Genomic DNA, 17,880 nt, shown 5'->3' on the forward strand with positions numbered 1-17,880 from the left:
CGCCACTTCTGTGACGGTATTTGGCCTTAAAGGATTGGGTTCGGGCGCCAGGGGTAAAAACCACCACAATTATTTAATTAATCCCTCATTAGAAACACTACACATAAGGGTTGACAATCAATTCTGAAATAACAGACCAAGAAACCACAAGAAAATTGAGGAAAATAAGTTTTCTATTCAAATTCCATTCCAGTCATATTACCACTCAGTACATCAAGACGTTCAATTCAAAAGAGAAATAAACGAAGGAAAAAAAAAACTAATTAAACAAAACACCTATTAATTTCAGGCCCAGGAACATTTACCTTTTAATTACCTCACAACAATAAATGAATGTCAAATAAATCAAATAATTCATGTAATTAACTGCAATGCAAAAAACATTTACCTTTTAATTACCTCACAACAATAAATGAATGTCAAATAAATCAAATAATTCATGTAATTAACTGCAATGCAAAAAGCATTTACCTTTTAATTACCTGACAACAATAAATGCATCAAAATACAACACAGCAGCCGCATAAGAGGAAAACGGCCATAAGGAAAAAAAACGTTTGCTTACCATGTTACTCATAAAACTACTGGGCCTGAAATGCAATTCGTTACATCAAACACAATTTTTATAAAAATAATTCGGCAACTCGAGCGCCAAAATAAACCCCAAAAGAAAACCCTCCCTACACCAAAACCTCCTCAAAACATAGGCTACTACCTATAATGCCCTGAATTAGCGTCTAAACCACAACATACTGGATTGGAACAAGCTCTCTCTCAAACGCTCCATGTACCCGCAAAACACCGAATCGCTCTAAACAACTTCCAAATGATTTACGAATTTCAATGAGGGAAACATATTCCTCAAAATTTGAATCGTAAGCATTAAAAACAGGAAAAGACCGCAGCATTAACACAATCGATGCCACGCGGGCTACAACAACAATACTCACAAGCCATCCGCTAGCGTGGCCATGACCGAAATGACCCGCGCCTGACAACAAAGGCTAGAGAGCGCGCGCGCGCGCGAGAGAGAGAAACGCAATCACACTTCCTTAAATAACTTCCCACCTGGTTACCCGGATATACGCTCAACAGCGCCATCCCCAGTACGGAATAGGGAAAACACATTGACGACTGTCACAATGCTGTAGCTCAAACTAAATTCAAACATACTTTTTTATTTAATTCAGTGACATTGCAAGACTAAGTAAATTGTAGAACATTGGCACCAATGCTATTTGTATAGCATGTGTTTCCCTTTCAAATGGAAACTCTACACTGCATCTGCTGGCGCTTTGGAGAATGTCCTCAGCGTGAACAGTGTCTGAAGCACTTGTTTAAACAAGAAAATTTCATTGGCTGACGTCAGTCCGTGACGTCACTACCAGTGAGCCTGAGAGTATAAGAGGGCGCCTGTAGTACAAGTCATCAGCTTTTTTGTATTTAGAGCCATTTGTTTGTTTACGTGTAAAGGTGAATTCTATGGGAAAGCACTCTGCCAAGCATTTCAGGAAGTGTTTGTCTCCATGTCAGCGATTCTTGACACCTGAGGACAAACACGACTTGTGCATTATGTGCATGGTTGAGGAGCATGTGCATTCAGTTCTTGAGAAAGCTGAATGCAGCTGAAAGCAGTTCATTGTGAGAAGTTTTTTTTCCTCCATACATACTGTATTTGTATTTTTCTTTGTACTTTTATGTCAATTAAAGCATCCCATTTCCAGGACACAATGCGAGTTAGTGCCAGTTTAGCAAACCCTAGCTAGCCAGCCTGTTTTTTTCTGATGCTGATGTGACTTTAGTGCAGAAATACTTTTTGGGGCCACTGCATACACTCTTTTAAAAGTGAATGGCTTACCGTGGTGTACTTGCCCAGCTGACAGAGTGAAGGAAAAGTTTCTTGGTGAGCTTTCCGTATCTTCTCAACGATGGTCTCTAGTTCCGCTGTCAGCTCATAACTTTCGACCAGCTCCTGCTTTGGAATATCCTTTTTCTTCTTATTCCTGTCATTTCGGACAGCTAAGAAAGAAAAAAAAAATGAAGTGAGGTCAGACATACTTTCTGGTCTGTTTACATTTAAGTGCCAATGTTCACACACATATATAATCTTTAAAACATTTTTTATAAAAAAGTATTATTGAACACTTGTGTGTTCAAAATAATAAATTTGACTTTACATTAGGTGTATTGCCCCACTATTGTTATACTGTCTGCACACAGTCACACACTAGCAATGCAAAATTCTTGCAGATTCAAACAGAAATGGTCTGTCAATGAAAGGCATGTTATAAGACATAAGCCTATATAAGACTATAATGTTATAAGCCTTGATCTAGCTGAGGTGTTACAGACACTAAGCTTCTGTCTGTTAACAGTTATTTACAAAGTAATTTCCTGTCAGGTCTTGAGTCAGTAACATTCCTATACAACAGTACTCCTGTGCAGACAGTTTTGTTGAAAAATCTGTATCCTTTTGCAGAGAGAAGACGGACCACACAGTGGACAATTTTACTCCTGTATACAAACAGAAAACCACAATTTGAACTTATACTAAAAAGTTGCCTATTCTATATATGGATATTATATTATTTCATTGTCTATATTTTATTGTCTTAAATGTTGTTGTTGTTTTTTTATTGAGAAAAATGCATCATTTGTTTTTATTCCTATTTTCTGTTCATGTGTTATCCTGTTACCCCTTTTAGCATTTATTTATGTTTACACATACTGGGTCAAAATCAATAATTCATCTCTGCCCCCAATGTGTATAACAGGTAATTTGCCCTGAAATGCTAAAAAAAATATCAAACTTTTTGGAGAACAAATGGCTTTTCCTGAGAGTGATGTATAAGGCAAATATTTTATTTGCATGTCCTCGAACATCTCTAATGTTTTAGTTTTCTTCTCCATGAAACAAAAGACTCCTACAGTACCATGCAAATTTGTTGCATGGGAAATGTATGGGAAAATGTTGCAAATGTATGGGGACATAACGAATACTGTGGCTTCCATCTCGTCGGCACTGCATCAAACTGAATCTGTGGACATATGTCAAGGTCGAGGAAGCACACTGCTCTATTATTCAACTACAAGCTGGAGCCCAGCCATTGCTAATACAGGAGAGGCTGATGAAGCTTGCATTGCTGTATGAGATCATTAAGGAGAGAACACCTGGTGTTGTGGAGGGCCGTCTGGAGACCATCCTGTTTCATTAAGCCTTGAAGAGGCTCATCTTTGAAGCTGCTCTCTGGAGGAGAGGAGTCTCAGACAATACCCCAAACAAGACAAGGATCTTTCTCAACAACATTCCTATACCAGACATCTAAAAACAATCGTGATGAAATTCAAAGCAAGTTCAGCTCTTCACTGTTGTTATTGCAGTCCCCTAGAGAGATTGTAGCAGCCATGGCTGATAATGAAACTGATACCAATTTTCTCATACATCTGCCCTAGTTAAATGTAGATCCTCTTCATATTCCTTAAGTCCTTAAGAAGATTTATATTACAACAGATTTATTTATAATGGCTCTAACAAATACTGACCTATTACAACAAATAATCAATTTAATACATAATGTAAAAAGGTTTTTGTGTTGTTAAAACTAGATTTTTTTTTTTTTGAATTTGCCAAAAAAGAACCAATTTGAATACCTAACATTAAATATTAACCAATGTGCAACTTGTCCAGTATCTTTAGTACAACAGACATGAATGATGCTTTCAATTGATGATTATTCAAATTGCAGATTTAAGGTTTTCGTTCTTTTAATTCAGCTAAAGGCTGCATGGGACACACCAAGCTGACGGTTGGCCATCTGGCAATGTCAAGCTGTTTTTGAGTGTTGGTCGGCTTAATTTATTTATTTTTTGCCGTATTCCGCACCGTTGTCTCTAGTTGGATGCCATCAGGTTTTTTGGGCCGATTCAGCATGTTGAATCGGTGCTGGGCCAACGGTGAGAGAGAAAATCTCTGATTGGCTTAGCAAACAAGCCAGTGCACGAGAATAAAAGTGAAAGGGATGAAAGCGGGAATGAAGAAAGTGATCAGTGTGATTGAATTCAATTCAATTCACATTTATTTGTATAGTGCTTTTTACAATACATATCGTTTTAAAGCAGCTTTATAGAAAATGCATGTGTCTACATTACAATTTAGACTAAGTACTCTGTTATCAGAGGTGACTGTGTCCAAGTAATGTATTTCAGCAATGTACATATACAAATCACGCAGTTAGCTAACAATTTATTAATTTAAGGCAGAAACAATGAGCTCATTGAAGTAATTATTATGAGTTGTGAACATAATGATTACAATATATGGAAAATTTAGCATTGGCGCATGTTAATTTATAATTTGCATCGTCCTCACAGGAGTTGGAGTCATCTCTTCCCAGGTGTTGGGTCATCTGAAGTCTTCGTGAGAGGCTATATCAAGACTGGAGCTTACGTACTCTCTAGTTACCTTGGGATGGGCATCCCGATATATAAAACACAAAGAAAAGTGGAAAATAATTAGTGTAGCTGCTGTTCATAACATTAAGCAAAGATAATCATGTGCATTTGATCTGCTATAAATGGAGTACAAGGTTATGAGATGCATTATGTGAATGCTTGGCAAAAGAGATGTGTCTTTAATCTAGATTTAAACTGGAAGAGTGAGTCTGAGCCCCAAACATTATCAGGAAGGCTATTCCAAAGTGTGAAAATGCTCTCCCTCCTTTAGTAGACTTAGCTATCCTAGGTACAAACAGAGTTTTGTAACCTTAAAGAGCGTGATGGATTGTAGGACAATAGAAGGTAAGTTAAATACACAGGAGCTACAACAGTTAGGGCCTTATAGGTCAGTAGCAATACTTTGTAATCGATACGGAATTTAATAGGTAACCAGTGTAGAGATGATAAAATTGGTGTTATATGATCATATTTTCTTGACCTGGTAAGAACTCTAGCTGCTTCATTTTGGACTAATTGTAGTTTGATTATTGAAGATGCAGGATAACCACCTAGTAATGTCTAGAGGTCATTGAAGATTAAAAATTGACTGTTTAATGTTTTTTTTTTGTATTATTTTTCTTTATTCATTTTCATAATAATTTCATAATGTATTTCACGAGTTCACACGTACATGAAATCAGATGTAGTAATTTATGTGTATTTGGAGTGCTGTCCGGGAGAGGGCTCCGAGCTCGGAATATGGCCCGAACCCAGAGTACTCCCCCCTTTTGACTGGGATACAAAACCAGCCAAGAGTGAGGTGATGGGGTGGTGGAGGGATGCTGTGAAACTGTCATGGGACAGAGGTGAGGGAAGGCTATATTTATACCGGCTTCCTCTTGTGCTGGTTGGTTGATTACCTGAACATGCTCCTCCCGAACTTTGTTACATAAAACTTCATTTTGTGAGTCAGAGTATGTTTGTACATGTGTGGTGATGAGAGATATGGGATGCGTTATATATTTTGCATATAAGTATGTGTGCAATGTAACATGTTCACTGAGCAGAGATGTTCCAATGATGATGATACATCAAATGTGCACAGTTGGTATGTTCTTTACAAGGAAAGGAATGTTTTTCAACTGATGCAAATGTACCACAAATGTATACACCGAGAATAGTTTCTTAATATGGAAAGCGGATTGTACCATGTGTAAGCATGAGGTATACGTTCCATTTTAAACATACACAACATGTTTTTCTACCTTACAAGGAAATTGAAAGTCGCTCAGTGGTGTATATAAGCTCAATCCTTACTGTACTGACTCAGAGAAACATAAAAGCATGACGGGGTGAGAGGAAGGAGAAACATAAAGGCATGACGGGGTGAGAGGAAGGAGAAACATATAGGCATGACGGGGTGAGAGGAAGGAGAAACATAAAGATAAGGGGGTGAGGGAGGAGAAACACCAAGAAACCATTTACAGCTGGCATGATGGGGTGAGAGGATAGAGAAATGGGGAACAGAGAAATCTGGAATGAAGACCTCCTCACCTAAGAATAGCCTTATTCTTCTATGCCTGTTTCTCTCTGTCTGATACATGTATAAAAATAATAAATAATAAATCTCTTGGCAAAAGTAACTGGTGTAGCTTCCGTGATTCAACAATAATGGGAAAAGCATGATTTTCAAATCTACAGTCATGAATGCATGAACTAGCTTTTCTGCATCAGAAACAGATAGCATGTTCCGTAGCTTGGCTATGTTTCTGAGGTGGAAGAAGGCTGGTTTAATAACATATGAAATATGATAATCGAAAGACAAGTTGCTGTCAAATATAACACCCAGGTCTTTTACTGTAGAGGATGAAGTAACAGTACATCCTTCTAAAAGCAAATTGTATTTTAAGAGTTTTTGGTCCAATAAGTAATACCTCAGTCTTATCTGAATTTAATAGAAGAAAATTACAGGTCATCAAATATTTTATATATTTAACACACTCTGTCAACTTGGATAATCTGGTTGTGATGAAATATGTAACAAAAGCCCTATTCGGACGGGACTAGTTTAACATGGAGAGGTGGGGTAAAGTAATTATTACCAGAGCTTCTCTGTGATTTTAGTCCCGTCCGAATGTGCCATCTCAGTAATCATTACAGACAATGTCAGTAAAAATTACGGCGACTTTTACCTTCAGTAAAAAGGTCTGGAAAAATTACCTCAGGCAATACTAATCCAGTGTGAATTTTCCGCGGTTTTTCAAGTATGGAGACGTTTGAAAAAGCATTCAGTTGTGTTCTAGACACTGGGCAAAACACAAGTGTTTTCCACATACCATTCAGATCAGAAAGAAGATCGAAAGCACTTGTTAGAGGCACGAAACATCTTTTAGCGTTAGGCAAGTGCCTATTACCAACACAATCCAGTCTGAAGTTAATTAATACATCGTTCGACCGGACATAACTGGACATATATATATATATATACTTATATAATATAGGTTATATGTGTTTGCGCACGTGATATCAGGAAGCAACGTAATACGCACATGACGACAGGAGGGTGACGGCGATGCGCAAATCGAGTTACCCCTCCCACTTCTGCTAGTTTTACTGAGATATCTTATCCCGTGCAATTTGGCCATTAAAATTACAGATGTCCTGTGGTAAAATTACATTACTCCATCTACCCTTGTAAAGTTAATCCCGTCCGAATAGGGCTTAAGTATCATCGGCATAACAGTGGATACTAATTCCATGTTTTCTTATAATATTACCAAGTGGCAGCATATTGAAAATAACAGAGGGCCTAAATAGACAAAATGGTAGCGGTCTGATGGGTACGATCTAAACCACCTTCATGCCTGTCCCTGAATACCTGTGTAATTTTGTAGTCCATCAAAGAGTATTTTATGATTTATAGTGTCGAAAGCAGGACTAAGATCAAGTCAAACTAGTATTGAGAGACAGCCTCAGTCAAATTTTTCAGAACTTTTTCATAGAGATAATTTTTTTGCAGGAAGGAGCACAATTGAGCAGACACAGCTTTCTCTAGTATTTTAGACATAAATGGAAGATTTGAAATGGGTCTGCAATTTGCTAATTCATTTGGATCTAGGTGTGCAACAACTCTTTCAGTAGTTTAGTGGGTATTGGATCTAATAAACATGTTTGTTGGCTTAGAAGCAATGATAAGTTTATTTTGCTCTTCTTGTCCTATAGTTGTAAAGCACTGCAAATGTTCTTGAGGGCGATAATTGGGGCTGAATCATAAAATGCTTTCAATTTTTTCAGTGAAGAAATTCATAAAATCATTACTACTAAACTGTAATGGAATATTCAGTTCAGGTGATGTCTGTTAATTTGTTCATCTAGCCACTGTACTAAACAAAAACCTTTCCAAGCGATTCTAAAGACCTCTAAATGAGTTTGTTTCCTGTTTCCATTTGAGCTCTAGATTGTGAGTTTATCTCTTGATAGTGCAAGTAACACTGTTGTTAGTAATGTAATAGAACGTGCTCCTCCCGAACTTTGTTAATGAAACATCATATAGTTTTAATTGCTGAAAATTATCCTGCTCCGTTAACGCACAAAGTCAGATCTCATTAATAAAATACACCCAAACTTTAGCATGATGTAATTGGTCACTAGACACACAATCCAGAGCCAATGCTATTTCACAATATAAGCTGACGTAATGACACAATCAGTCACGAGACATATGAAAACCAATGCCATTTCACAATCAAAGCTGACGTAACACTTCTTCTGGCGGCAATTTTTGAATGTGTGCAGGATCTGAGCTTTACGGCGGATGGAGACGGTGACCACTTTTGGGTCTGTTCCTCACACAAATCAATCATTTGACCTCGGAACATTTGGAATATTTGTACTTTTTAAATAAATTGTGTCTGTAGTCGTATTTGTCTGGTATATCCTGTTTTATATTATATAATATACAAATGGGTAGGTTTAAGGCTGGGGTTAAGTTACATGCATGTCTAAATAGTGTAAATAAAAAAGAAAGTAAATGTAAATAAAATTATGCTGGCTGATTAAATTGAAAATCACACCCTAACATAAATGTCATAATAGAAAAATTATACCCCAATATATAATTTCATTAAAATACCCATGAACGTACCTGATGAAGACCTGATGGTCGAAACGTTGTGCTTTCAATAAATTTATCTGGAGTAGCTTGCAGTGTGCAGACTTCACATTTCTTTTTTTGATTAAAATACCCATGCCCATTGCATCTGTGTATGACACCAAAGGGATACCCTGTACGTTGAAAAGTGAAGCCCAGGGGTCCTGACCAAGTGTCAATATGTGACGAGTTGGGAGTGATAATGTGTTGCAGTAGCCAGTACAAATGTCAACAGGGATTTATCATTTACACTTGTTACCATTATATCAAGCACCATCACTTCGAAAACATTGTACTTGAAACAAGACTTCTGAGTAATACTTAAAATATTACAATAGATTGCAGCAACACCTCCCCCTTTGCCTTTCAGATGAGGCTAATGTTTTTAACAGTAACCTTGGGTGGTATAATCATTTAAAATAATGTTTAAACATAAGCTGTTTTTAGCCAGGTTTCTGTCAAACAGAGCATATATAACCTGTGATCATATTGTTTACAAAAAATGCTTTTGATTAAAAAAATGCTTTTGATCAAAAAATAGATCTAATATCAAGCAACCAAAGCTTTATCATTGTTTATCTATATTTGAACTGTTTTTATTTATTGAACATCACTTAAATTATTAATCTTGAATAGGTTCATGACTTTTTTGTGTTTATTAGTTTGAGGAACAGACACTATATTATGATATCTAGGCGAAAGAGTCTCTATGTGTTGGGATTTATCTGGCTTCTGTGAAGTGAAGTGGCTAGCAGACAGTTGGTTTAGCCAGTCAGTCTGCTTCCTGACATGGGCCCCAGATAGTCAATTACCAACTCTAAGACTATGTGCCATATTTCTTGAAAGAAGAGTGGCACCACCCCAGGAGGGATGAAGACCATCTATTTTTAATAGATTAGGTCTTCCCCAAAACTTGTCCAATTATCTATAAAACCTATACTATTCTGTAGACACCACTGCAGACAGCAGAGAGTGGGCCAGAGTGTATTACAGTGTCTGACATTGTTCTTGTTATAGAGATCTCTGACGGAAGAAGTTGGACATCATTAGTGCAGACGTTAATAACAATCTTAAGAGTAATTGCATTTAGCATTATCCAGCACTTTTAAATTTGCTTTGACGTCAGCCGCTCTGGCTCGCAGTAAAATTAGTCTATAGTGGCCAATTACATTGAGGAGAAACATTTATTTATTATTATTATCAAGGGTAAATAAAGAACTTGTTCTTTTAATAACTACAGTGTTTTCTTTACTTAAGAAACACATTATATATAAAGGGTAATCTTTTATGTATTTGAGGAGCGGAGAAGAGCGTCTTTTTGTCGTCGAGTCATAGCCCAAATAACCTGTACGTAGCGCTTCATTATAATGTGAGATTTTGGCCAAATGACTGAAAAAAACAACAAGAAAAACAGAGGAAAAAAATGAGCGCCCACATAGCTACAGCTACAATATTCTTTAAAACCGCCATAAACCAAAATTTGCTTTTGCCTATTTCACAATATGAGGTAAATCCGGCCCTGTTTCTTAGGTACATTTATAAAAGCTACTTAAATGCCCTAATTGAACTAAGGTCTACTCCTGGATTAATCTAAGCCTTGTCTGTGAAACCGGGTTAATATCAGATAATACCAGATATATGTTAATGATTAAGTTGTATTTAGCAGTTTAAAGACAAAGAATAAGATGGATATTCAAAACAAAGCTAAACAGAGCTACAATCGCAAACCACTCAGCAGAGAGGTGGACAGCGTAACTCGCAACCAAGATGTAAGAGGTATTCACTGCTGCAACCCAAAACAGGGAGCATGCATATCATCAGCAAAAGCAACACTATGATAAGGGTCTGGGCTCGGTTGCATGAAAGCCCTCAAGTTAAGAAAACGTATTAAACTACGTCGTACGGTTAAGAGTACCCTTGGGGTGTGTTCACACTTGGCAGGTTTGATTTTATTAAAACAAACTCTGGTGTGATTGCTCTATAATTGTAGTTTATTTCATTAGGTGTGAACGCTGCCATCCATAACCATGGTGTGGTGAGCACCATACAAGCGGACAGAGACCCATGAAAAGGTTCCAAACAAACTCTGGTGGCGGTTCGACTGAAATATGAACGCAACACGGACCAAAACAAAAAACACCCTAAAAAGGACAGAATGCTGAAGCATACCTGTTTTTTTTCTCATCATAGGAGCTACATTGCCCATTACAGTTCGGTACAGGCATCAGAATTTCTGTCTTCTTGCAGCAGATCTTCATATGTGTGCAATGGAGGAATTCCTGCCGCTGTTTTGACTCTTTTACATATTTTATAAACTCTTCGATTTTTGCACATACAACGAGAGCATTTAGCCCAAACCACAGCATTGTTTTGGATGTCCATTAAATTCCGGCACAAAATATATATATATATATATATATATATATATATATATATATATATATATATATATTTGTATCTTTTGGCTCTGTCTTAAATTTGACAGTGTGAACGTTAAGCAAACCAGGACTAAATGTATTATTTTCATTTTTTGGTCCGGACCAAAAGAACCAGGAGAACCAAACTACAAGTGTAAACACACCCTTAGTGAAACATGGGTTGCAAGAAAAAAAAGGAACAACAACGTTTTCATATTTCATCACTTCCACTGTGCGCTTGAATTAATTATCTCATGACAGCGGCAGACTGTTTCCTCCCCTCTTCCCCCCATCTTCTAACAGTAAAAGATTGTACTGTACTGTAATGCCGGTTAGCATGCAGGACTAGGCGCCGACCCACGTCGTGGCTAGGACACTGAACACCAGACCCATCATTCTGTTCTTTCGTGCTTAAGTTCAAGGTGGCAAAATCAGTAAATCTATTCGCCATACAAGCAAAGTAGCATCAATGAGTAAGTATAATAACAACGAGTTGGACAAACAATGGAAAACTATGTGAGTGGTGCATTTTCCTCCGCTGCCATAGCTGGACGTCACTGGTGTGTGTACACTCATAGAAACAATGCGTGCTTGAATTTTAGGATTCTCTGTGTCGTCTGTCAGACCACCTTTAATGATCTCCATAATTCAAATAGTGTAGTACAGCTGTATAGTTTAGTAAATGTTAAACTGGTTTAAATGTCAGTGGTCTGTTATGTTTTTTTAATTGTGGGAGATTTTGTAACTATAGCAACCACTCCCCCATTGCCGTGTTTTGCCACTTGGGTAAGGGTGACGGTTAAGACATTTGTTGCAACGCTCTTAGAGAAACTCCTTACCTCCTGAATATTTTTCCCCTCAGGGATACCTTTAAGTCAAACCACTTAAGAGGTTGCATGCAACCAGGCCCTGAAGTTTACTCCTTATCAATGGGGAGACCTCATGTGGCGGCATGACCCTACCACAATCAGGCAGAAACTTGCTCCTCAATGGAAAGGGCCGTTTGAAGTTTGGAGTCAGAGGAAACAAAATACTCCACATAATTTCCCATCCTTGATAGTTCTACCAGGTGCCTTACATTTCAAACCCCCACAAATTGCTCTGTGAATGTCTAAACATCTAAGGACCCCATCCTGCCGCTGACACAACCAGCCTGTTAGCCATCTTTTTGTGAGCAGCAGCGGCAGCCACATCGGCTTTAACCAGTTTTTAAACAGATTATTAACAGCCAAGAACATTTCAGTGAGCTCATTTTGAAATGTGTTGAAAACGTGATGGAGAAGATCATTTTAAATATAATGGAATTTACAGGGATATAAATAAAAAGAGCATGGGAGCTTGTGTGCACAAGTTGGTTTGCCAGGTAAAAATACAAATACGTCATATTAAGCATTGCCGAATACACTCAAATGAGATCGACTCAGAAAAGACGTCAATAAATGCATGTGTGTCACCTTCTTTGTTGCATGCGCAAATTATGATCATAATACAAAATAAAACATTTTATTCACAAAAATGTCTCTATTTGTACAAATTGCTATACATTCGTTGAATTCAGAATTTTGCACACATACAGTAAGTTGAAAGCAATTTGTTTGTAGATATTAGTAGGCTAAAACATCCGCAACATTTATCAAGTTCATGGATAATTGTGCATGCATTTATTAATCATTATGATACTAAAATCATAATAAAGTAAACTAGAAAAAATCAGATGAGTCCAGAATATGAACGCAACGCGTTTAATTTCACGTTAAGCATTTTCCTCCCATAGAAAATTGGGACATTATAAGAACGCTTAATGTGGCTTAATGCATATTCGAATGTCCCCTTATTGTCGAAATAATGAGTTATGTCGAAATAACGAGATACTATGTCGAAATAATGACTTATGTCGAAATAACGAGATATTATGTGGAAATAACAAGATATTTATGTCGAAATAATGACTTATGTCGGAATAACAAGATATTATGTCGAAATAATGACTTATTATGTCGAAATAACGAGATATTATGTCGAAATAACGAGATAGGTTTTTTTTTTTTTTTTTTTTTTTTTACCATGCGGTTCAGGGCTTCCGTGTGTGTGTGTGTGTGTTTGTGTACACGTGTGTGTGTGTACACTCTTCACACATTCTGCCTATCTGTACCTGTTGGAATTATATTGTAAGTAAAACTTTGTATTGGAACTTTTGATTCTCCTTCATCTTCTTCTGCCTGCACCACACCGTGACAGAAGAACGGACCGCCCAAAATGGACGATAGGGCACAAATGATCGTCCTGGCTCAGGAGAGCCCTAATCCTTTTTTCTTTTATAAAGAACTTTATGTGTCTTGCCACCACCAGCACCCTGGATGTCGAGACCCTAAGGACCCTTTTCTGGATCGGGGCAACTTTCCACCACCATAGCGACCTCCCAGACACCACAGGATTGGACTGGAAAGAGACTGTCAATAGGTGTCTGGAAAGCGTCGCGCCCTGATCCAGAACACTGCCTGACCAGCCTGATCTTCACGTCATGCCCGCCATGCCTGAACCCTTGTCTTCAGCCAAGATGGCCACCGCCTCACCGCTTGAGCCTTCAGCCAAGATTGCCACCGCCTCACCGCTTGAGCCTTCAGCCAAGATTGCCGCCGCCTCACCGCTTGAGCCCTCAGCCAAGATGGCCGCCACCTCGCCACTTGAACCCTCAGCCAAGATGGCCACCGCCTCGCTGCCTGAGCCCTCAGCCCAGAAGGCCGCCGCCTCACCGCCTGAGCCCTCAGCCAGGATGGCCGCCGCCACGCCAAGACCTGTTCCTGTTCCCCGTTCTGTGCAACGACCTGTTCCTGCCCCAAGGACTATCCAAATTCCCAGACCTGTTCCAGTCCCTGTTCCAGAGTTTCGTCCCCCCGAGACTGCCCATCCAGAGTCTAGTCCCGCAGAGACTGCCCGTCCAGAGTCTAGTCCCGCCAAGACTGCCCGTCCAGAGTCTCGTCCCGCCGAGACCGCCCGTCCAGAGTCTTCTGTCCCCGAGCCTGAGTCTGCTCCCGAGCCTGAGTCTGAATCTGTTCCTGAGTCTGCTCCCGAGCCTGAGTCTGAGTCTGTTCCCAAGCCTGAGCCTGTTCCTGACCCTGTTCCTCAACCCATCAGCCTGCACCACACAGTGGCACTTATAACCACTTCATGATATATTATGGCTGTTTAAAAGAATTAACTTTTGTTACTTTACTTAAAGCAGACAAAGGACACTTGTAAATATTATGACCACATTATAAAGCTTTTTAGATGTTTAAAAGATGTTTGTTTTTGTCACTTTACTTTAAGCAGTAAAAGACCACTCATGGGATGTAGACTGATACTGTGCAGATCATAATGGAGTAGTTCACTTTAAAATCAAAATTACCCTCATGATTTTCTCAACCTCAAGCCATCCTAGGTGTATATGACTTTCTTCTTTCAGACGATTACAATCGGAGTTATATTAATAAACACCTTAACGCTTCCGAGCTGTATAATGGCAGTGGATAGCAACCATCAGTTTGAAGCTCAAAAAAGTGCATCTATCCATCATAAGCGAACTCCACACGGCTCCAGGGGGTTAATAAAGGCCTTCTGTGAGTTTGTATAAGAAAAATATTCATATTTAACACGTTACAATTAAAATTCTAGCTTCCGGCCAAACAAACATATGCAGTCTACTTGCGTCAAAAGCGCAATTTACGCAAATAAAGTTATTTTACTTTATAAAGTTTTAAATATGAATATTTTTCATATACACAAACTCATCGCTTTGCTTCAGAAGACCTTTATCAACCCCCCAAAGCTGTGTGGAGTTCATTTATGATGGATGGATGCATTTTTTGAGCTTCAAACTTATAAAGCTCGGAAGCATCGGGGTGTTTATTAATATAGTCCGATTGTATTTGTCTGAAAGAAGAAAGTCATATACACTTAGGATGGCTTGAGGGTGAGTAAATCATGGGGTAATTATCATTTTAAAGTGAACTACTCCTTTAAGTAAACAATGTCAAGATATGAGACTTGGGAAAGTAAAATATATGAAACTATGGGATATACTGTATAATCCATTATAACTTACATGGATAAAATTATGTTCATTGTGTGTTATACATCATCATACTTAATATACTTAATAGTTATAACCACAAATAGGTAAGTATTATTACTGTTTTTACGATTACTCATGTGATGTTACAAAACATTATAAGGTTGTTTATAAGGCATTATGCATGTATTATAATGCATTAAGAATACCCTTATAATGCATTATAAATACAGGCTTCATAGAAAGTGTAACCAAAGAAATGTTTCAGTTTCAATAAAAAGTTCACAGAAATCACAGAAATATAAAATACTCACTCATGGTTCAGTATGACAAAAATTGTGTTGACTGTAATCCAACTTATAATGGTATACTGTATAGATCAAGAAAATTATTTTGTTTGGAAGAATTAAAGAAAGCACTAAAAATGATAACTTTCAATTTTAGCTTTTTCCAGGCTTGCCATACCACTTAGACTTTTACTATAAGTGTATTTCAGTACACACAGAGAGAACATTTTTAAATTACTGTATGTGCTATGTGACAGCATATGACAGCTTCAAATAGTTACCTTATTTTAAAACCAAAACATTCCATAAAAAGTAGTCATTTAGCTTCAATCTTGTGTGTTGTGATATTATTCATTGGACATGACCAACTCACTCACTCTAGCAGTGCAGCTTACCATCTGTGCATGTCCAGTATTGTGGTGAGCCAACAGATGCATCAGCAAATAAATACAATATTTTTGAAAATAATGAAAAGACAGAAAGAGAAATACAGGGTGGGAGGGAGATTGTTAGCTAATGGACTGTCTCTCAGAATTGTCTCGCTCCATGACAATGATACAATCTTACAAGGCCTATTCATACCAAGAGAGGTGCAGCAATGAATCTGCAATGAAAATTTATGATGAAAATTTGCATAACAACTAAGATATAACCCATCTAACAACAGAAATTTCAACTGAATTAATGCAAACTAGTGAAGTTCTCAACGTAATTTCGGGAGGAGTAAACCCATCTAATCTTTCAATTAACTGCTGGAGCATATAAGCAGCTGCTCACTTTGTTCTAGCATCAGCTGTTTTGGCATCATCCGGACGTTTCCGTTACCGAAACATGTTGGATCTCCTGGAGCTCCAGCTATTCCCGTCAGATGACGAACTCTCCAGCGTCCCAGAGATGCCAGCTTTTCATCCTCAACCTAGACCAGGTCGTTCTACCTCGGATTGTGATCCAATGTCACTCAAGCACTCGTACAAGCCGCGCTCAAGAATATAGCACTCTCCTCCTCCATCAAGACAGACAGCTTCCTCTGTCTCTCGTTCTTCTCTTCCTCAGACTTCATCTCTACCTACTCGCGTAGACGCTTCATCAGTTCCCCCTATTTCAAAATGGACCGTAAACAGCGTCTGTCAAGCACTCACTAATTCCTGTATCCATTTTTCATGCAGATCCTCAAAGATCCAATTACGTATATGATCTTCTGGCGAGTTTAAAAACTCCGCCAGCCCTCCTATACCTTCACCAAAAAACCCTACTCAACGCACCTCAGCTCTTCGTTCCTCCCCACCTCAGCAGAATAGTCGCTGCCACTCTAAGCGTGCTATTCCCATAGCGACCGCTCGTGGTCTGTCCCACTTTTTTAAGTTCTCTTCCCATTTCTCATTCTCATATCTCTGCAACCTATATAGTCCATGGGCAAGACCAGATATTGGTACCATCTGGGTGGGCAAAACCTTACCTGTACTAAATTGTTTATGGGGTTAATATAAGTTCATTTTAATGTGATAACCTTTCCACAGTCCCAGTTTTTTATACTTTTTTTTAGAATTGGTAATTTTCCTACTTTTATGTATTAGAATTATTTTTGAAAAATACACAAACGTCCAATACCACAATAACAGTGATCTAATATTAATACCAAGCAAACTAAAATATTTGTAAATATTAACAGGCATAATAAAGTCGATATCTTTGAATTCACACTGATATTTTGTTGTTTTGAGTTGTAAAAAATATAAAAGAAAAGAAAAATAACACATGTATTGTCGACTCTACTGTCTACCATTGGAAAGTCATAAAATGTACATACGATTTGTTCTTAATTTTTGTATAATATATTTCAATAAGTTTTGTTTTCAGGTTCATGTGGAATGTATTAGGTAACAGCTTTGTAACACAAGAAAATAAGAAACGTTGAATTTCAGGTAGATATTAACACATACAGTGGGTACGGAAAGTATTCATACCCCCGGTAAATATGATCAAAAATGGCTGTAAAAAATAAATCTTTCATTCAAAAAAATTGATCTTTCGTTCAAAAAATTTGCAAAATTCTAACCTTTGATTAAAGTAAAAGAATTCAAATTGGGGGGGAAATCACATTATGAAATAAATGTTTTTCTCCAAAACACGTTGGCCACAATTATTCATACCCTTTTAGTAAATACCTTTTTGCAATCTCCTTTTGCCAAGATAACAGCTCTGAGTCTTCTCCTATAATGCCTGATGAGTTTGGAGAACACCTGACAAGAGATCAGCGATCATTCCTTCATACAGAATCTCTCCAGATCCTTCAGATTCCCAGATCCATGTTGGTGCTTCTTCTCTTCAGTTCAGTCCACTCATCAGGTCAGGGAACTGGGACGCTCATGGCAGATGCTTTTTGTGCTCCCTAACACATTTTTGTGTTGATTTTGATGTTTGTTTTGGATCGTTGTCCTGATGGAAGATCCAACCACGGCCCATTATAAGATTTCTAGCAGAGGCAGACAGGTTTTGATTTTTTATCTGTTGATATTTGATATAATCCACAATGCCAAGTAT

At 38.0% G+C, this 17,880-nt stretch overlaps 1 protein-coding gene across 1 annotated transcript in view; it reads right to left on the reverse strand.

The window, feature by feature from the left end:
• The window catches only part of LOC311094227 (retinoic acid receptor beta-like), a 263,942-nt gene that overhangs the window by 65,540 nt on the left and 180,522 nt on the right, over positions 1 to 17,880 (reverse strand). Inside the window, exon 4 of the mRNA XM_084132015.1 lies at positions 1,859 to 2,019. Coding sequence (XP_083988141.1) covers positions 1,859 to 2,019 — 161 coding nt within the window. The remainder of the gene's footprint in view (positions 1 to 1,858; positions 2,020 to 17,880) is intronic.

Source organism: Abramis brama (genome assembly GCF_963993115.1).
Source record: "Abramis brama genome assembly, chromosome: 12".
NCBI classification, from domain to species: domain Eukaryota; kingdom Metazoa; phylum Chordata; class Actinopteri; order Cypriniformes; family Leuciscidae; genus Abramis; species Abramis brama.